The sequence below is a fragment of the Drosophila rhopaloa genome, unplaced genomic scaffold (genome assembly GCF_018152115.1).
Source record: "Drosophila rhopaloa isolate 14029-0021.01 unplaced genomic scaffold, ASM1815211v1 contig_3, whole genome shotgun sequence".
NCBI classification, from domain to species: domain Eukaryota; kingdom Metazoa; phylum Arthropoda; class Insecta; order Diptera; family Drosophilidae; genus Drosophila; species Drosophila rhopaloa.
This window is the reverse complement of record NW_025335123.1, coordinates 9,015,987-9,037,729: the sequence shown is the minus strand read 5'-3', so window position 1 is coordinate 9,037,729 and position 21,743 is coordinate 9,015,987. Positions and strand designations below refer to the sequence as shown.

The window sequence follows — 21,743 nt, the reverse complement described above, 5'->3', positions numbered from 1 at the left end:
GATCGGATTAAGTTTTGCAAAGTTTTGATTTTTTAGTTTTTTATCTCCATGCCGGTAAATATAATAACTAACAAAAAAACGAAGTTAAATTAATAAAAACTAAATGTTAAAATCACAAATAAAAAGATTAAATAAAGTTAGAAGTTTTGAGCTCTTTCTTTTACGTAGATCAATTTAAGATCTTGAAGCCAACACTCGGTTTTGGCTTTTGAAAGCTTATTATAATTGGTAATTAAGCAAACAAGATTACCATTGTCATAGGAAAGCAAACAAAAAGAACAACTTAAAACTAACATTTAAGCAATTGTGAGAATCATTTATCCGTTTTTGGCCATTTCGAAAGCCTTGGCATTCCGAAGGAATTTCTCAATGAGAACACATACTACAACGTATGCATGTTATCGTTGTTTTAAATTTATGTTTTATGTATTCATATTAATTAAGAGAAAACTACTTAAAATAATATATATCAGTAAAAATGAAAAAGATCCCTAAAAGGAATGTGTGAGATGCCTATTATAATCATATTTCCCCCAATGCAACAAAACTTTGTATTTCCTTGTTTTTTTCGGCTGACTCACAACCCAACTGCAATAATGAAATGAATAACTACGAAATACCGTCCTCGAACAAATTCGTTAACCACCCGGCGTATCGCTACGTAACCCAAACAAAAAACTATCATGCAATATAATAAAATAAAACAACCTGAATGTATTACTCCACTATACAACCACTGAACACCCGAACATTCGAACATCCGAACAAACTCCACACAAATGAAATACAATGGGCACAAAATGAAAAACTTGGCTAAAAATGTCTCGTATAGAGAACTACCACGGCTCAAATACAGTGTTCCTAGTCGGTGTTCTAATGTCAGTTGTAGGGTTCGTTTTTATAACATTCACCTTGATGGCATTGTGCTACAGGTCAGTTGTAGTACATAGAAACTTCTCCCTGTGTCTAAGGTTAGTTGAAAAGAAGTAATGAAAAAGCCAGCTTTAAATACAAATACAAATTACAACCACAAAAAGAACAAGCAAAAAGTAACATAAAAGTATTTTTAAAACTTAAAAAACACTTGCAAATGCAAATATGAAAAAACTTTAGTAAATTTGTTTGTTTTGTTTCGCATTTTGATAAATTTGTCTGTGTCGTTGCATTAAAACCATTGTCATTGTTCATTTTTGTTAAGCTTCATATGAAAAAAAAAAAAAAAACCCAAACGTACTTACTTCTACAATGTAATAATTCAAATTTATAAGCAGTGGCGTACGCAGGATTACGTAAAATATCCTATTGATAATATTTTAACGAATTGGCGGTATTTTTGTTTAAATGCTAAATCATTTATTTTGGTTCAGTTTACTATTAATCTGCGTACGCAATTGCTTAACTCACAATTGCACATCTGTATACATTTTTCATGTTTATAATTCGTACACTCATAAGAATATTTTTCTAAATTTTAGAAATATCGCCTTTAACTTGTGGCAGACTTTGAATTGTTTGTAATTGAACATAGATATCTTTTCTTAACAGTAAATTTTACAAAAAAAAACTTTTTTAAATTCAGAAAAAAACAATTTGTTCTTAGACGATTAGTAACTTTTTTAAGATTTTTAAAATCGTCAAAAAAAACAAAACAAAACTCATAGAATATTTATTATTTCAAATTAGAAAGTCGCCTTTTAAACTAGGAAATTGATTTCTGAATTCAATGGTCTTGTATGAAACAATAAAATTGTTTTTTTTTATTTCAATTGTCATTTCTTTTTTAAATAATAGCCCATAAAATTAGCTAAATATATTTAATTACTTGTGATAACTAAAGTAAATTCCATGGCTGTAACTATGAATTGTAAATATTATAATAAGAAGCAAGGTTTAGTTTTGAAAAAGAAATGACTTTTCAAATAAGAAACGATTTTCTTGCATTTTACAGAAGTTACAGGTACTACAATCTTACACTTTTGGTACGCTTTTAACAAAGTTGCATTTTCACTGATAATATATTGCAGAGGTCGACAAAAGAAATCTTTTTTAAACAACCCAAATGTTATTAATGTACTTTGGGGCGCTGATTTAAAAAATGAGAACAAAAAATATTTGTTGAAAGCGTATATATAAATCATGTATTATCAGTGAAAAAACAAGGAAGAACGTTATAATCGAGTTCCGCGACTGGAAATGCCCGCTAGTCACTGCCCTGTTTCAAAGAATAGTATAATATAATATAATAACTTACGATTAGATAGTCACTATTTAAAAAAAGAGGTCAGATTTGAAAATGTTGGCCAGTATTTGAAATGACATTGAGCTGATGAGATCTCGTAGTTAATAATCATTTATCTCAACTTTGGAGGCTGCTTGCTTTGAAAGGTTAGCAAAGGATCTTGAATTGGGTATATGGAGCGACTTAGGATCGCGATGTCGTAATAAGAAAGTTTAGTTATGCAAGTTCGTCTTATGAAGACAATATGATATGAAATATATGGAAGTCCGTTCTCCGTTCTCCGTCCCCCTCAGAAAGCTCTTTGTATGTATATTTTCCCCTGCTCTCTCTCTGTGTTTCTCATTACCTGCAAATCCCTTTGTGCTACATTCACTTGATCTTCCAATTATTCAGATAACTCAGCGGTAACCCTTTTCGCCTGCGATGCCCCTTATTATACTGCTAAATATCCGATATCAATATAAAAAGTTGGAACCTGTGGTACGTGCAAATGGAATCGCTATATGGTTTTTTGATAAATGCTGAAGATCAAAGATTGGCTACTTCGTGAATCAATTGTCCATTCGAGGCCGCAAGATACAACGAAAGTGAACGGTTCAACGCCTTACAATTAAATGTCTTAACAATCTAACAAAAAAAAAAACATTATTTCTTTAGTTTTCTTTTTTTTGGAAAAAATAAAAAAAAGAATAATGTGAAGGAGACTATACAAAGGATTAGATACATTAACAAATTTTGGTAGTTATGATATTGGTTTCATATTTTTTGTAAACATATTTCATTACTTATATCCTTTAGTTAGTCACCGATTCTGGCCTTAAATCTTATAGTTTTTGAGTCAAAGCACACAATTTGAGAGCGGCTATACAAAGGATTGCCATTTGTGTATGTTATCGTTGTCGTCAGGACGGCGGTGATCTCGTTGACGTTTTTCATTACTACTTTTGTTCAGTTTAGTCTGTCCAGCACTATAATCTCATGCCAAACTATATCCATATATATATGTATGTATAACCAACCAACCAACCAACCAACCAACCAACCAACCAGAAAAATAATGCTGTACCGTTTCTACCACCATCTACCACCATTATAAACATATACCCGCCGTATGCCGTATGCCGTATGAAGCGCTGGGCACATTGACCTCCAACCTCCAACCTCCATACAATTCATATGCCCCAAATCTCAAAACAATGTGAAAGTGTATTCGTATAGCCCATAGCCCCGCTAACTTGCAGCCCAAAGCCAAGAGTAGAAATATGCGTACATCCGACCACAGTCGGCTGATAGGGTGTACCCGATATATATACCTTATCTTTTAAATAACATATATATCCAGGCCCATGTCCAGGCGACTGGCCTGCGATCGAGGGCGATCAGATCAATATTTTGATTTCTCTTTGCGCTTAGGGCCCAACATAGATGAAACTGACTTTGAGCTATGGTGGTGCTTTCTGCAGAGTAAGCCTGCTGCGTTCCGAAAAGCCGTCTTTATGAATGCGAATGCAAATACGAATACAATGTACACACATAAAGCATTTATGTTTTGTTTGTGTAATATGGTATGCAAATTGGGATCAATAAAACAAGCACCGATACGGAAACAGAAACAGATACAGATACAGATACAGATACAGATACAAAAACAGAACATCAAAACATGAAAGATACACGAACAGTTACAAGAACAGATACAGATTGTAGTACAGATTCAGATACAGTTACAGATACAGATACATTATGCTAACAGAATACACTTTTATTACTGCCACTGTCAAAAATAACAAATATATTGAAATTGGAAACACTCAAAGTACAAAATAACGATATAGTTAACCATGCTACGGATCATTCCCGGTTAAAACATTTCGACATTTAAACTTTTCGTGCATGCACAAACTTCCGCTGAGATTGTATGTTTTACACTTTGAAACGGAGTTTGTTAACAATCTTTTGGTGGCTTTTCAATACTTAAACGAATTTATTAAATTTCAATTTAAATTCTTTTTATTTCAAATCCAAATTTTTACCACTTAGGGTGCAATCTCAATTTAAGAATTTGTAAAACATTCGTGGACATTATTACATGTTTAAGACGCACTGCGCGTAGTTGGCATGTTTCTTAAATTTTATTTTTCGAAAATAGTTTTTTGTCCTCACCTTGATCCGCATGTGGAGTACCAAAAAAATTGTCTTTACATTCTTTGATATTTTCTAAAATTCTTAAGATTCAAATTCTAAACTCCTCTGGCCTTTATTTTCAATTGATTTGGAGCATAATTTGTTTATTTTTTATTTCCTGTAAAAATGTGTTGATTTTTTTATACGCGTTTTTAAACAATCTTCGCCTGTTTAAGTGTTTTTCTTTCTTTCTTTGTACTTTTGAATGGCTTCTGAAATTTTATATTTTTGGGAATATATGCCTTTGCTTTCAAAATTCTACTTTTTCGTCCGATTTTGCAATGCAGAAAAGTTGTTTTTCAAATCTGTCTGTTTATGTGTGCTTGGTACCAATTATTGAGCATCGTAGTTTGTTTTGATTTTTTATAACTGTTATTTTAATAAGGAATTGTACAATTCTCGTGATTGCAAAGGTATAAATACTTCGGCTTGCCGAATCTTCTTAGCTTTTTAATCCTTTTCAATGGCTTCTAACATATGCATGAATGGGTGTAAATATATTTTGAAAGACCAGGCATTTAACTGTGTGTTCATTTTAACAAACATATATACAATTCATAACAAAAATCTTTATATTCAACCCAAAATGTTTATTCAAAATCTATGAGCATTTGATTAATTAAGACTCTCATTGCAACATTTCGTTTCCAAACAACAATCAACAACAACATCAATATAATGATCCAACAAAACAAAATCAACAAAAACCAAATTAAACCTATTCAAATCGGTATCTACTAATTAAAAACGATCCTGATAAAATCTCTGCAATCAATACATATTTCAACGGACCCTTTTATACACACGCATGCACGTGCAATATTAAATGATATTAATGATTATTAAAATGATATAATAAATAAATGAAACCGGGTGCATGCGTGTGTATGGGTGCCCGTTTCTGCCTCATACTCTTCAAATAAACCATAAACATTGTTTATTTATTTACTAACCGAACCAAACTGAACCAAACCAAACCAAAACCAAAACCAAAACCAAAAAACATATACAAACCTACGATCTACCCATCAACCACGCCTCCTGCCCCATAATTACCAAACACTTTGACGTAAAATTGATTTTGCTGCATAATCAAATAAAATAAATACGATAACTGACTTCATATATCTGTAAAACACGCATAACTTTACGCTTTAAATTATTACACATACTATATACATTGGAGTGTATGCAAAATCTATAATATATATAACGCATATAAATGAATAAACAATTACAACAACAATGTGGGTACCGATGGCCACAAATAGGCGCAAGACAACTACGCTAAAGTACGATCCGCCCTACTCGAAGAAACCGATTGCCAAAAGTTACGGTGGAGCTGCGACGGCCCCCAATCACCATTCCGTTGAAGAGGTCTCCTTGGATGGATCCAGTAAATTAGTCTATGCCAATCAGACTGGCTTCAGGTGCGTATAATCCCAATTGGAGCTGGTGTTAGACGATGCATCAGCAGTACTTGTACCTGCCGTACTGTTACAGTACCAATTGAAATGTTACACATATGGAAAAACCAATCAGATCATTTTATACAGTCTCCTGCATGGGAAAGTTTTCCACTGCAGCTGATTCATCGTTTACATCCAGCTCCATCCGATTGATTACGATCCTCTGAGTTGGCAAGTTCATGCTCCTACTTCAATATTCTCATCCACAGGGACAAGGGAATTCATGGAAGACGCTACACGACATGTGGCGAGGACGACCAGTCACATGCAGGTTAATACAATACAACTTATAATTTATACAAACATGTGCTTAGACTAGATTCACAAACAAAGTGCCTGAGTGGAGTCTCGCAGAAACCTCTAAGATTGAGCTCAACATAAAAGTCTAATCTCGGTGACACAGAAGTCTACGAATATAGCATATTAATATCAGTAATTCTTTATTATATCGGTTAACTATTATTAAAAACTTATTTGCAAATAGAACAAATACATAATACAATTTTATTTGCAAGTGTTTGATCTTCACTTCAAAGATATTCTGTGATGAAAGAGTTTAATACTCAAAAAGCGTTTTTATAATTTATTATAAGACCGCTCAATTTCAGACTCGTTATATCTGACAAGATTATATCCTTTCCATAAAGATATATAAATGTAAAAAACTTTTTAAATTTTTTAAAGTCTACTTAATATACTATTGTTTTGTTGACTAAAAGTGTAAAAATATCTGCGACACCGAAGGACTTTTATGACTTTCCTATTTCTCTTGAGATTTCAGTGAGATCCTCGATTACGAATTTAGAGTTGAATTTATTAAGGCGGGATTCCCGTTCTTAAGCCTCAAAAATGTTTGTTTTTTAATACACTACAACTTCCATAATTCAAACCACCACCCTCTAACATGAAAAATATATATATTATTTGTATGGTACAGTTTTTAGCTACCAATAAATTGTAAGCAGATTGTGGTTTAAGCTATGCAAGTTGGACTGCACAAAGATCGGAATCATTCGAAATTTGAAAAACTCATCCTTTTTAAAAACAAAACAAATTGAGAGCAGAATGTTTCGCCCGATCTCGTTTATTTCGAGATCCTTCGAAATCCTAGTTCTCCCGCAAATTCGCAGTACCAAAGGGATTCAAATTAGGCAAGAAAATGTTTTCAATTGCGAAGAACGGGAATCTCCACTAAAGACACTTTGTAACCGCATATTAATGAAAAATCGGATTGAAATAATTTGTGTTCCCATGTTCCCGCTTAACAGTTTAGATGCCTTCCATGTTAACAAGCTAAATTGAAATAGAATAATAATTGATTAACGTTTACTGCTTGTAATTTTCAAAGCTTCTATTATTGCAGTTACAGTTTTACATTAATACTTTCGATAGCAATCATAAGTTTATTTTCAGCGAACATATGTTAATTATATTATATATACGTGCACCCACCTAACAAGCTTCTTATGTCCTCTTTAAGCGACCTGAGCTTTCATATTTGCTTTTGTCGGGGCTTTTCTCAAAAAAATACAACTTTTTGTGGGACTGTTCAACATCCTAAGAATTAGTTAATATCCTAAAAACTAAATAAAATTTCAAATCCATTAGTGTGAAGTAAAAATCATTTTTTTTGTACATGTGCGTGCAATCCTTATTTGAATGGTAAAGGATATAATATTCGATCTGAATCAACTTCGAAATCGATAATTTATAGTATATCAGGGCGGAGAGTATCGGATATTGTTTAATTAGGGAACTTTAGCATTTTTCCTTGTTTTCCTAAGAACACGTTAGGACATTAGAGAAGTATTTTGTATTGGCGTTTAAATACATAGCTATTAATATTTATGTAAATAAAGATATAATTTTGTTAACTCCGCTTAAAGGCTTCTTTTGTTTATTATCTTACTTTATGTTGTCTAGTTTAAAGGACTTCGCAAAAAATGTAGGAAAACCATCGATGGACCCCAGTTTATCAAAAGTTTAGATCGAGAAATTATTTTGTATTTGAATTGAAAACACCCGACGCGAAATTTTCCGCGAGATTTTATTTTCACAATTACCCAACGCAACTTCACCTATTTACATATACGCCAATAGAAATATAAAACACACTGTATTTCTGGCCAAATTTGTATACTATGTAATTTAAATCTGAAATGATTACTTACTAAAATATTTTCAAAGTAACGTAATGAGTACAATTTTTGACGAACAATTGGGGATTCTTTTTTTAATAGACGTTACTCGTAGAAGGGATCGTTAAAAAGTATGTGACAGGTAGAAAAAAGCTTCTCCGACCCTGAAAAAGTATATATTTTCTTGATCAGCATCAACAGCCGAGTCGATATCTCTGTCCGTATGTCCGTATGTCCGTATGTCCGCATAAACGAAAATTATACGATATTTTTCATAAATTTACAAGTACTAGGTTCTCTTAAGATTTGACTTTGGTTAATATATCAGATTCCAATATTATCTATAACTATAACTTTATAATCTTTAATAAGCTAAAAACATTTCTGAATATAATTTGAACTTTGAACCTATTGTGATGTGAAGCTTTGAATTGTTTAATTAACCTTAACTCGCCTGGTAATGATGATCAGAAATATATATGCACTGAAATGGGGTCGAAAAATGACTTAGAACATTCGACGTAAATTAGGAGACTTTTTGCAGGGGTATACAAGTACACAAAAATTAATCAAATTTCAAGTCCAAGTAAATAAATATTTATGTACGTTTCTTGTGCAATTAAGTATAAGTCCATCCACTATAATCGCTGTTTTGCAGTCTCGTGCCTTTCTCTACCAAATTTGTATATTCTTTACATGCACATTGGAACTTAATACTAACTTCAAACCTAATGCATTATTATTGGCTGCCACACAGAGAAGGGTATATTAAAGAAGCACGGCTACGGTCTGGTGCACGGTGAGCAGCTAAAAGATAAATGGGGCGATGACAATCAGTCGGACAACCTCGAGCTTATAACCCAAGACGGCACCCTGGCCTCGACAAGCGGCGGAGCAGCGGCCTCGGAGGTGGAGCGCACGCTGAAGTCCCTCAACGGCTATCACGAGGACATCCTGGAGGCGCTCCGGAACGCGGCCACCCACCGCGGCACCGGCACTGGCAACACGCCCGTCGGCAGTGGCAGCCTCAGCGAGGAGATGTTGCGCAAGACGCTGCAGGACTGCAGCAACTCCCAGCTGGGCTACTCCGCCGAGCAGTACAAGCGGAACATCGGGTCCAAGTCGAGTTCGCGGGAGAACATCTGCGACAATGCGGCCGTGCACGCGATCATCCTCGACGGCAGCGGAGCGGGACTCGGCGGCATGGGACTCGGATCGAGTGTGGGTGCCGCCGGGGGCGGATCGGCCACCATTTCGGGGGGTATACCGCACGGGAGCACGCTGCTCCACCACCATCGATCGCAGCACCAGCTGCACCAGCCGTCGGCGATACCCTTGCAGCCGCAGCAGCTGGACGATGATGACGCACCATCGACGGGACCGCTGCGCATACGCAATCTGGAGGACCTCATCCGACAGCTGGAGCACCACTCGTCGCGGCACATGAGCCCCAGCGGCTCCGAGGATATACGCATGTCGGAAACAGAAGCCGATCGCCACTATAGATTAGAAAGTTCCGCAGCTTGTAGTGAGTCATCTCAAGGGTTAGTGTTATTTCTGCTTCAGATCTTAATCACCGTAACCTTTTGAATATTGGTACTACCGAGTCAGACAGCCTTAGCCCGAAAAGCCCTTCAATTGCTTATGTGTCCAGTCCAGTCCTGTTCTGTCCTGTCCTGTCCTGTTTTGTCCTGTCCTGTTTTGTCCTGTCCCGTCCTGTCCTAACCTGTTCTGACCTGTCCTGACCTGTCCAGTCCTGTCCTGTCCTGTCCTGTCCCGTTCTGTCCTGTCCACATAAAAAGTCCTTCATTTGTTTACACACCAAATCAACATAAATGACTAACTGCTGCGATTTCTTAGATGTTCTTACACCTACATATTTGTAATGCTTTGTAACATGGTATATTAAAAGTAGGCAGTGAAATGTTGCTTCTCATTAACCGTATTCTTAATACTCAACGCGTTTTGTTTTTCCAATAGTCTAACTATGGTACCAAAATTTCCAATTTAACTAAATACATACTATATCTAAATCGTAGAGCAAGTGATTAATTACCCAAATATATTTGATGGCTTGAGAGTATCACATTTTCATAATAACTTGCAATGACTAAAAAAGCTTCATACTCATTAAAAGCATATACAAATTCATGATGTTAATTTAAACAGAAAACTGACCTACCATTTAAGGCATGAAAGCCACTGCTTGTTTGTACTGCAGTATAATAAATGTAATTCAAGCCAATGCCAATTTATATTCGCATTTCTTGCAGGCTTCAGGCTGGAATACCTTGTGTGATAAAGGTTGGTTGCCACTCTAACTAACTAAACTTAATACCATCTTGTGGTCTTATTTCTTAAGGGTCTATTGACTTCACATCGTTTTCCTCTTTACGTAATCACTTGCACATTTTTTCACAAGCATTGTATAAACTATATATAAATGCGATGACATTGCTCTTAAGTTCCTCATGGCTATCGGTGGTCTCTGTTTTGGTCCCTCGGCTCCAGGCTCCAGGCTCCAGGCTCAACCCCAGCCTCAGTCCAACGCCCAACTCTCGTTTGCCTGTCGTTTCGAGCCCCAATCCACCAGCCAGCCAGCCAGCCAACTGAACCACCCACCCACCCCATTAACTCCCATGCCACTAAATAATTTGATTATTTGCTTGCCTTCTTATCCTTATCGCCTATAGCTCCAATCAGCAAATACCACAATCTCAGAAAACCGCTACAATTCATGCGTCTTACAGCAGAAGCTGTCGTCCCCGTTCCGATGAGGAGTCTCGGTTCACGTTCGCCGGACGCTACCGCCAGCCGGCATCTTCTGGACGACACGCGCCGCACCAGTCCCACTCACCGCACGCATTCGGGCACCACACGCACCACTCCCACGCCCACGGACATGCCACGCACGGTCCGCACTCGTCGCACCACTCATCGCACACCCATTTGCAGCAGGAGGACGAGGGCATCTACGAGACCGCCGACCACCACGAACGCAACGTGGTTGACGCCCGGCTAGACTGCCACGAGACACCAGATAGCGAAAGGTAGGTCTGCGCCTCTACTTCTGTCTAGTCGTACCATAGCCAGGCCATTACCAATGTCCTGTCCTCGTGAGAGGCTGGTTGCAGACGATGAAGCAGCCGCAATTACATACAGCATTCGAGCCTGTGAAACCTGTATTTTTGCCATCTTCCTTATGCCGAGCATTTCTAATTGGATTTAATATAGTGCTCAGTATTGAGAGGATATACATACATACATATGTATGTGAATTGGTATTCTACGGGGCACTGATTCATCGTTTAGCAGCAGTTTAACACCCGTTTTGTAATTGTTTGGTTTATCATTTGGTTGAGTCCCTAGCCCAAAACAATTGTATACCTCCGCAGAGTTATACACAAAAAAGAGCTAAGCCAATGAAATCGAATAAAGCTTTTGCTAATTAAGGACTTTTGAAAAATATTTGTATTAAATCGAGTTATAGTCGTTATATATGATTTCAAAAAGCTACCAATGAACCTGCAAGGGTATATGTTTGGGTTAGCGGAGCCGTCTTTCTTTCGTTTTTTAATACTTATTAGATTAGATCTTTCCCAACCTGTCTACTGACCAATCCTCACCGAATTTCCAATCCAAATCCCCGATGGCCTCCTTTTGTTCTTACCATGTACCGTTGTTCCTGCTACGATTATTATTTTCTAGTGATGACTTTATTCAAGCTCAACAACAGTTAGCCCGGTGGGCGAGTGAGGATGTGGTATCCGTCGTGGTATTGGACCAGCCGCCATCCGGTACAATGTCGGATTCCCAACCATACATCGACGTCGGACCCATTTCGGGGGCTATATCGAACAGCGTACTCCACCACCAGCATCCGCATCAGCACCACGGCGATCATCAATCCTCCGCAGCGGCAGCGGCGGCGGCGGCGACGGTGGCCAGCAATTCCATAATGGCTTTGCCAGTCGTCCCAAATGGTATAAGTGTAAGTCAGAGGGACTATTATCCATCCCCACCCTCAACGGAAACGGAAAGCAGTGGAAGTGTTATCCAGCCGCCCATACGTCGCGCTTTGCAGTCGGCAGACACAGCGGCAGTAAGTCAGCAGCAGCAGCAGCTCCTCCAGCTGCCAATTTATCAGCAGCATCCGCATCAGCATCAGCATCCGCATCAGCTTCAGCAGCAATCAGGCGATACCAGCAGCAGCAACAACAGTCAGTCCGAACAAGTCATCGAGAATGGCTGCTACCCGGAATATAAGCATTGATGTTGAATCAGTTTCACGCATGGATCAACAATCAGCATCAGGATCAGGATCAGCATCTGCATCAGGATCTGCATCTGCATCAGCATCAGCATCTGCCACGCCCACTCACATGTGCCCGGAGCCAGCGCGCAGCTAGCTTTCTCTCTAATAATGAAATTTGTATCGACCTTTATGATTACTTTAGCATAGTTCAATACGTTGCTCGTGTATAAGCACATAAATAAATTTAAGCTAAGTAGTTAAGTAACTATATGTAAATGTGAAAAAACTAGTTAACGTAAATGAAGAGAAGCAAAACAAAGAGGAAAACTTAACAAGCAACAAAAATGTGTATTCTTATGTGTGAGTGGTAAATACATAGCCATACTTTATTCATAGATTAAAACATAAAACAATTTATTAAGTGAGTACATCCCAATTGATATTCATAGTCGTGCATACGTATAGTGAAGATACATTAACGAAATAAAAATAAAAATTGGGAAATATTTACATATTTTTTGCATACCTCGGACCAAGCAATGCCAACGTTCGAGTAGGAAAACTTTCACAAAATAAAAACACGCAGCTGTAAATATAAAAAATTAATATTTATGCTAGTTAGTAAATTATACGATCCTTTGCAGGACGTGTAGAGAACTTGAACATTTCGATGGTCACGGATAAGCGGCAGGAAAAATACAATTGTGCACTGGGCCCAGCCCGGGCTTTAAAAACCCCCTTATTGGGGCAATCTTACACCGACTGATAGAAAATTTTGGGCTATATTGCCAGTTCTCGTTCAATAATCTTAAAAAAAAAAAAACAAAACGCTATATACATAATTAATTAATAATTCAAGAAAATGGAAAAAATTAAATCGGAAATATAAATATCTGTATGGTTAAAGTATGAATATGATCAACATAAAATTAAGGACAATGCTAATGTTAATTTATCGGTTTTGAAACATCAGTAATATATCGTATTGTACCGTAAATTAAGCCATTTAGAATGAAACGTACGAATTAAATTATTTTCCAGCTTTACAAGATTATTTTTGTCTTAACTGGGTCTGGCTTATGTATTTACCAGAGGGATCTATACTATAAAATCGTTCATTTCAGGTGAAAGGGATTAAGCACATATTTTTTATTTTGTTGTGTAACGTAAGTATTCGCTAAATGTCACGAGATAGCCACGTCAATAAGTGGATTGCCACTATCTTTTAAGACAATGACATCGTCAGATTTTTTTAACGTGGCGTAACTTACAAAAACAAAATTAAATCAAAAACTTCTTTAAAAGACGATGTCTAACTAATGTTAAATTAGTGTCAAGATGCCAAATGAAAAGTTAAGTAAAATTAAACAAAAATAAAAAAATTATTTTGTTTTTTATTTAAATTTCCCAAGGTTTAACTAAAGAATCAAAAAAGGGGATCCGATTTTTCCTGGTTTTTGGCCTAAATATTTTTCATAAGGGATACCCTAATGATGTTTTTTGATTAATTTTGTATCTGTGAATGCCACTTTATTGGACATTTAATAACGAATTCGATGAGATAAGACAACATTCGACCACTATTTCCCAAGGTTTTGATTGAAAAATCAAAGCTAATTTTTCCCGCATTTTAGCCAAAATATTTTTCATAAGGGGTACCAACATGATATTTTTCGAAAAATAAAATTTTTTATCTATGAATGCCACTTTATTGGAAATGTAATATCGAATTCAATAAGGTATGCCACTCCAACATTCGACTAAATAATTTTTGAAAGGGGGACGAGAAACCGACCTTTAGAAACACAATAGCTCAAGTTCTGATCTACATAGTATGCGTGGAGAAAGCCTTCAGCTCTACTTAGCATACGGGGCGAAAGGATTTCTCAGTCACAATCAGTTTTTGGGGCAGCTAACACTCGAAACAAAAATTCTACGTTTGTCCAAAACTATACAATGGAGGAAGAGCAATCAAGTTCTAGTCCATTCCTCAACTTTTTCAACGCATACAAGGAGCAGTGCCACGGGTTACCTATTTCCGTTAGGGAATTGTTGCGTTTTGCAAGTAGGAAATGGGCTCGGCTAACACCCAGTGAAAAGGAATGTTATGCCGACGTGGTAAGTATTGAACTAAACCAAACCAAACAAGTGCTCCCGAGATGTCTGGCATATAATATAGCTAATCTTGACGAGTATACATTTTTATTTGATATTAGATCGATCCTGTATTTCCCGAAGCAAGCACTTCCCAGTCGTCTGAATGCGAGCAGATTGGAGAAGATTCCCAGATGTGCATAGGTTCTCCATATTCCCGACAGAGGGCGTCTGAGAGGGCCCTATTGCGCTCCAAAAGGTCTAAGCCGAAGCCAAAAAGTTCTCTGAAGTGGAATAACGATGACGCAAGTCATTCGGGCACTGCTTGTGGCTATATCCACTTTCTACGCAAATTTAGCAGACTAAACAAACGTTTACCTTTCGAGGAATTGTTAGTAATGGCAGCTCGAAAATGGGGAGAACTAAATGAAAAACAGCGCCAACAATTTGAAAGGCCACCTTTGTAAGATCCTCGATACATATATTAGATATATGAATATTTGTAATCTTAGTGCTTTGCTTCATTTCAGTATTATAAAGAAAGCATAAGAAAATATTTCACAGCCCAGTTTAGAAAAGGTAAAATTATCTATAATTATAAAAATTATATTATATAAAATAATGCGTTTTTTTATTTCAGGATTGTAAAGACAAGATCATAAGCATTTTCTTTATACTCAAAAATGGAATGTTAATTTGAATTACCATATTTTTGGACGAAATATTTCGCTAAAGCGTTATTGTACGCTAAGCAAATTTTAATAAAATTTACTCAAATCGTAACTTAGAACACTCCAATCTTCTTTAATTAATGTTAAATAGTATTGGTAAAAACAGCAATTGGGATTAATATATGTGTGTCTCGTGTTATTTGTGAAAGTCGCATTTCATCCAGCAGTATTAAACTGTATTTTTTGACATATTTATTTATCATTGATACTCATTTAACAAAACATTTAGCCGTGTTTCTTCTCGTCATCGATGTAACCTGTAAGTGCACTGTGTACTGCAAATATATCTAATCCATGGGTTAAAAGCAATTCAATTACTGGTTTTTACCTGCCTTAATTTAATAAGAAATTCAATTCCATTCCAACATTCGACCACTATCTCCCAGGATAATTATTCAAAAAATTAAATTTGAGTTGATTTTCTCTGAATTTTGACAAAAAAAAACACTTGTTTAGGGGCTATACTTTCTAAGTTTGCCAAAATACTACTAAAAGTTAAAAGAATGACTGGTTTGTACAGCTAAGGACCTAAATTGATTAGAATTTTTGCATTTCTTGTTGTTTTTGTCTAACATAATGGTTTAATAAAGAATTTTTGGGTTATAAATGGCTTTAATATCATTAAATCCAAAATCAAATAAGGAAACACCTTTTATGCATCAATAATATGGGGACAATATTCCCCAAAAGGAGAATACTTACCTTGATGGTTCCACTTTTCAATTAAGAACATAAATTATTATTTAATTCAATAGTATAGTAAAGGAATTAAGTGTCTATTTTTAAATTTGATACTTTTATTGGGCAGCTTTTTTCAGACTTTGGTTATACTGCTTTTCGGTGACCATAACTCCGTCCATGTCGACAAATCGGGTATGGGTTCCAGCGGCAATAAAGCGCTTGGCAGCCGGCATGTCCAATCTTGGAGCCGCGAGCGAAGCGTTTATTTCCTTATCGCGGGCAAGTAACTCTTTGGCACGGGCCAAGTCGTGCAACACTCCGTGCTAAAATAAGAAGAAAACAAATTAGTAATAAGCATGTTTCAGAAAGTTTTTAAAGTTGACATTTTGAAGCATTATATATAGTTATTTTTTCACATAAATCCTTCTAAAGTATCAATGATAAATTCTTTTTCTTTCTCTCACCTTTGAGACATCGACTCCCTGTAATTTTAAGTGTATCCAAAACAATGTGCTGGTTAAATATGCTAAGTAACTATCCAGTTTAATTTGCTCATTTAGGGGTAAATTGCGTTTTTCTTGAAGTGCAAGTGCTTTTTTTAGGTCAGCCTCCAATACTTCAATGGCACTGTAAAAGGTTTTTAAAATTCCTTGCATATTTTTGTCATCCTGCAGTCGTTGGTCCAGGGTGAAACCAATCGGCAAGCCTTTACAATCGTCATTGTTTCCTTGGGACATTATTTACAAATATAATGGAATCTCTTTAAACGGCGTGGTAATATTTACATTAAATGCCGAAGTGTGACCATCACATGTGCGAGAACAAATACCATATTGCTTACAAATAGTAATAATACTAACTTCCTTTTAATGCCCCGGTTCCACTTAAATAGCGTTTACAAAAATAGTAGGGAATACTAAAAATTACCGTTTATATTTTTTTATTTGTATCAATGGCAACCACGTAAAATATAAATATAAATAAATAATAAATTATATAAATAAATTAAAATAAAATATCAATTGGTATTTCAAAAATGGAACTAAGGCAGCTTGGTTGGCTCAGAAAAATGTATCCGAAAGGCGTATAGATACTATGTCATCCAATGGTTTATATGTACTTTTTACTGTATTGACTGATTGAAATATGTTACTTCCTTTTATTTAACATTTGTAACAAATTTTAATAACGCGACTGCCCCTGACCAAAGATAACTCAGGGATATTTCGATGGATAAACATAATGGGATTTATTGAATAGACTTACTTATAAACTTACATCTACAGCTTATGCTAGAATACTCGTATTATATTGCTCTTAATGGCTCCGTAGCTGTACCTGGATAATGTTTATCTCTGCAGTTCCAAACATGTGATTATCTCCTATTTCTAGGGCATCGCACGACTCCATGTAAAGACTCCTTAGATCCTGAAGTTAATACTTTTTAAGTTTTGACTTTGTGATCTTGATCCTTCCGGCACTTGAAATTCGATTTCTAAACTTACCTTCCCCAACTGGATCTATCACATTGGACCCCGCTTTAGGCGGGGTTACCCAAGTGAGTGGATGATTCTGTTCTGAATTTAATACTACTTTCACAACACTCATCTTTCTTATAATATAAAATAAAAATTATACATTTTGAAAAAAAGCTGGCTTTTAATTTAACTTATATATACTTTTGAAATAAAAAAATTAAGGGTTTGACGTTGACTTTATAACTACTCGCCGGTTCATGCTCAAAACGAATATGTAAATATTGTGTACCCTCTGAAAAAACTATATTGCTTCAAACAATTCGAAAGTAATTAACATATAATACCACAAATAATGTTTTGTAATAACATTGTTTTGTTATAAGCATAATGATTATGTCTTTACGACATTTAATTTTTATTATGAATTGTCATCTTATATTTTCAATCACACAAAAACCTAGTTAAAGTTTCCAGGTTTGATTTTATTTAGCTTAATAACAATACAGTAATTTCTTAAAGTACTGGGCGACAAAAAACATTTTTTAAATTTTTACGCAAGTTTTAGTCAAAGTCCTTGAATATAGAATACGTCTACTGTAATAATTTTTTAAATAATTTGATGATCAATAATGGTTGAACAGTATGTATAATGAACCAATGATAAAACTATTGACTTCAAAAGTAATAAAAAAATATAAGGAAAAAAGTTGTACAGTATTTCGTTGACTATGTTATGACTAAAGATCCCACACGAGCCGATGCGTATCCCAAAATTGAAAAAAAAGCAGCTTCCCAAACTTTAACTGCTCGAAAGTCGCTCTCCATTAATATATATGCCTTACTAGTAAAGTACAGCTTAGCAATCTGCGTGGTTAGATCATGTGCAACTTTTGTTCGTTCAGTTTGTAATCCGCCGCATCACTATGGAGGTGAAAAGGCACGATATCCGCTGATGTGGCCATGTCAAACGATGGTGACATTGACGTAGCCGTAGCAGTCGCTGGACTATTGCTACCGCTGGTATTCGTGATGCCGGCCTTTAGATGTATGCTGTCCAAAGACATGTGATGAGACTGGGGATGAGTTACGTTCGCAGGGACGGTTGAGAGTTTTCCTGAGTTTGTGATTATTATGTTTCCAGCATGGGAAGCTCCACGGCCACGTTTTCGTTTCGGAAGAATTCCTTTTCGCGCCATATAGAAGCGAATGGTGGAGACGGGAATATTGAACATATTGCTGACAGTTTGGAATGTCTCGCCTTTCGAAACACATTTGGCCGCTTGTGCTAGCGATGCTTCAGAACGCCGGACACGTTTGTATGAAGTATAGCCATCGATTGAATTGTGCATCAATCCAACGGAAGTGTTTGCAGATGTGTCGAGATCAGTGTCAAGGCTGACAGACAGACCGGATGCGCAGCCCACTCCTGCTGTAAAACTGCTATCATTATTTTCATCATGAGCGGCTACATAGTTGTGGTCGTCCTCAACATTAGAATCCAAATAATGCTGCTGCTGCAGTTGCAGTTGTATCCTGTAAAAGATAAGGTATTAGGATACATAATGCTTTCTGAGATTATCGTTTGAAAAGGTTAAATTATCTCATGTAGATTAAAAAAAAATTATGAACATAGTCCCCTGGCAGCCATAATTTGCCATAGCTGTAAACACTGAACTAAGTTGAACTAAGTTGAAAAATATATACAACAGCATATTTATGAACTCAATTTTAAAAAGTTCATTTTTGTCTTACACAAACAATTTGAATTTGAATTCTATACAAAAAAAATTGTGGTTTTAACAGCATTTCCAAGTTATTGTGGTTACATTATTTGCATATTGCAAAACACAATAATATAAAAATATAATTCAAATAGCGGACACTTATTATTACGAACCTAGTCTGCTGAAGAGATAGTTGGGCATTCATGTTGTTGGTAACGGCTGGCGCAGACACCTTATAATCCTCAAAATGATCCCTGTAGGCATTCCAATTGTTGGAGACCTCATCGGCAGAGTCATCTTCAGTTGCTGCATTTGAGTGGCTGCCGGAAACAACGGCAGAGGTCGCCTTCGATGGCTGTTGAGCATTACTACCATTTAGCTGTGGTCGCTGGCGCACATCCTGGTTCTCTCGCTTCAATACTGTCGGTTGCTGCTGGTTAACAGGTAACGGTGGAGCGGAGGTGGTTATCGTTGAGGTGGTTGAGTTAGTGGCTGCGTCATCTGTCTCGGTACCATCCACTTGTTTATTGCCTTTCAGTGTTGATACCAAATCCTTGACACCTCCATCCAGACTTGCCTGATGCAGTTTCTTGTAGTTTATTGTCGCCTCGGAACCGTATAGACCGCGAATCTGAAGTTGTTCGGCACAGCGAAGTAACTGACCAAGTCCGGCTTGTGTGACATTAACCTCCCCCTTGTACATGAAATCCACGAGTGCTTGAATCTCCCATAGCTTGATCTCCCGTGGTAATATGATGACGGGGTGTTTGCACGGATGCTCTGCCAGTATCGCCTCAAAGTAGGTGGAACACGCGGCCAGCACCAAGCGATGGCAATGCAACTGGTGACCCTCGCAGGCCAGCGTTACATCGACGAATCTCTGACCAGCTAAGAGCTGTGGAAATGCAGCTCCAATGCTGCCCAAATGGCTGTTCCAGCGTACACAAAATTCTTGGGTGACGCTGCTCATCGTACTCAAAATAGTTGCCGTTTTTCACAAAATTATATTTGAAAATATGTGCATTAAGATGGGGTCCTTGTTAAGCCTGCAAATAATTTAAAATACATTTATTAACAAACGTATTAAAATATGTATTTATAAATTTTAAGAAGCAATCAAAAAGGTTTACTTTTCTCATGAATCTGACATAAGCCACATAAGGACATAAGTCAGACTTTCAAACTAGACATTCCAAATTCTGTAGCTTTTGTAGTTTTCGAGATCTTCATATAAGTACGGACAAGATTATACTTTAGGACGATTTGGGTACCCAAAAATCTTTAGAGGGATGAAGAGGAGCATCGCTGATCGAGAACTACTGAGGAAGTACATAAGAATACAGCTAAATGATTAATCAAATTAACGTGTAAAGTTTAAATGTCCTGTTCAAAAGAAGATCTTTTTCATATAATAAAAAAAATAATTCCAAAAGCTGGAACGCTTTACTATTAGTTAAATTTAGAAATTAATTAAAGTAGTTAAGAAAATAATAGGGTAAAATAAAATTTATCTCAATATTGGATTTAAACAGGTAGAATAAGCAGCGGATTTATTTATCAAAGCAAAGTGTTGGTTGAAATACATATTTAAATAGTTCGTGATTTCGAAATCGCGTTGAAGTAAATTACGTTATTTCAATATTGTTAAAGTTAAAATTGTCAACATACAGTGTATTTGCCTTTTTTTCAAGCTTTTTTGTTTAAAGTTCAGTTATGGTATTCACAGCTTCACTGTTTTATTTATGCTAGGAGCCACTGTATATACATACATACATATATACATGCATATTCGCTTATTTACATGTGATTATTATGTTAGTAAATAATATCCTAGCCGCAGTGCTTATTTGAACAAAAAAAACATACAAATCTACACATGCAATGTTCAAGTCTACATACACACACAACCGTTTGCATAAACGCAAGCATTTGTACATACATATTCACTTATAATTTTGCACAATTTGAAATACTTTAATGGTTTCCGCTCCTTCTATATTTAGTAATAAGGATGTAGGCATTTACATGTATATTATGTACACATCCCCATTAATACATACCTGTTTGCAAAGGAATCGAAACTTTTGCTGCTTTTTAACGCTTTGAGTTACATAGATGGCGTGGAATCGACAATTTTATGTTAGGACTTGTGTCCTGTGCGCGTGAGCTATCAGCGCCCGAGACTTGTTTAAAAATACACTATTCTTGCATCGGTCACATTACAAACAAATATGTACACTGGCATTACCGAATGTTTCTATTTGCTTTTCTTCATGGTTTACTGTGCATCTCTTTCAAATAGTTATTTTATTAATGTTTATTTCAACAAGCCATACTGTATGCGCGCGTTTTTAATTTTTTTTTCGACCTGCGTCTCGTATAGTTTCACATTCTGTCAACAAATAAAAGCCAAATTTAAGTGTCGGATCGGGTTTTTCATAAACTAATAGTATTCGCCGTTTTTAAACGTTGTTTTCGATTTATTTAAACTATAAAGTTAATATTGTCTTTCGCGCTGACAACTCCTATAGTAATCAATTGTTATTTAAACTACGCGTTAGGCAATAAAACTTGGTATTTTGGGCATACTCATAATGTCGTTTTTGAGTAAATGGATCATATACTAGGTTTATACAACATCCTTATTGGTCAATTCAATTCCAATGCCTATTATTGCAGTATTGTAATGAATTTCTCTTGTTATTGTGATTTACTCTCCATATACTCTAACAAAAATTGGAGCCTCGGGT

General features: G+C 36.1%; 4 protein-coding genes across 23 annotated transcripts in view; 2 read left to right on the top strand and 2 right to left on the bottom strand.

Moving 5' to 3' along the window:
• LOC108040213 (disintegrin and metalloproteinase domain-containing protein 11) overlaps positions 1 to 13,331 on the top strand; it is a 31,416-nt gene extending 18,085 nt beyond the window's left edge. For 4 of the 19 annotated variants that reach the window (XM_017117547.2, XM_017117546.2, XM_017117548.2 and 1 more), the window contains 6 exons: positions 833 to 971; positions 5,695 to 5,853; positions 6,102 to 6,163; positions 8,788 to 9,574; positions 10,724 to 11,080; positions 11,739 to 13,331. In XM_017117547.2, the coding sequence (XP_016973036.1) occupies positions 833 to 971; positions 5,695 to 5,853; positions 6,102 to 6,163; positions 8,788 to 9,574; positions 10,724 to 11,080; positions 11,739 to 12,303 (2,069 nt within the window). In that variant the 3' untranslated portion in view covers positions 12,304 to 13,331. Of the gene's footprint in view, positions 1 to 832; positions 972 to 5,694; positions 5,854 to 6,101; positions 6,164 to 8,787; positions 9,575 to 10,303; positions 10,335 to 10,392; positions 10,698 to 10,723; positions 11,081 to 11,738 lie in introns of those variants that run through there. The other 15 variants (XM_017117552.2, XM_017117550.2, XM_017117551.2 and 12 more) reach the window with 13 other exon arrangements.
• An 842-nt stretch (positions 13,332 to 14,173) lies between these two features.
• On the top strand, positions 14,174 to 15,169 carry LOC108040212 (protamine-like protein 99C). Its single transcript, XM_017117543.1, has 4 exons — positions 14,174 to 14,403; positions 14,502 to 14,842; positions 14,910 to 14,958; positions 15,020 to 15,169. The coding sequence occupies exons 1-3, from the start codon at positions 14,242 to 14,244 to the stop codon at positions 14,926 to 14,928; spliced, it is 522 nt and encodes a 173-aa protein (XP_016973032.1). The 5' UTR covers positions 14,174 to 14,241; the 3' UTR covers positions 14,929 to 14,958; positions 15,020 to 15,169.
• A 718-nt stretch (positions 15,170 to 15,887) lies between these two features.
• On the bottom strand, positions 15,888 to 16,603 carry LOC108040210 (nuclear nucleic acid-binding protein C1D). Its single transcript, XM_017117540.1, has 2 exons — positions 16,256 to 16,603; positions 15,888 to 16,114 (listed from the first exon to the last, which is right to left on the bottom strand). Exons 1-2 carry the CDS (start codon positions 16,526 to 16,528, stop codon positions 15,908 to 15,910), a joined length of 480 nt encoding a protein of 159 aa, XP_016973029.1. The 5' UTR covers positions 16,529 to 16,603; the 3' UTR covers positions 15,888 to 15,907.
• Positions 16,604 to 17,660: 1,057 nt separating this feature from the next.
• Positions 17,661 to 21,537, bottom strand: LOC108040242. Of its 2 annotated transcripts, none has more exons than XM_017117605.2 (3): positions 21,054 to 21,537; positions 19,167 to 20,039; positions 17,661 to 18,802 (listed from the first exon to the last, which is right to left on the bottom strand). In XM_017117605.2, exons 2-3 carry the CDS (start codon positions 19,961 to 19,963, stop codon positions 18,142 to 18,144), a joined length of 1,458 nt encoding a protein of 485 aa, XP_016973094.1. In that variant the 5' UTR covers positions 19,964 to 20,039; positions 21,054 to 21,537; the 3' UTR covers positions 17,661 to 18,141. The 2 variants fall into 2 exon arrangements, with proteins under 2 accessions (XP_016973094.1, XP_016973095.1); XM_017117606.1 differs by lacking the exon at positions 21,054 to 21,537 and adding an exon at positions 20,124 to 20,200.
• Positions 21,538 to 21,743: the final 206 nt, after the last annotated feature.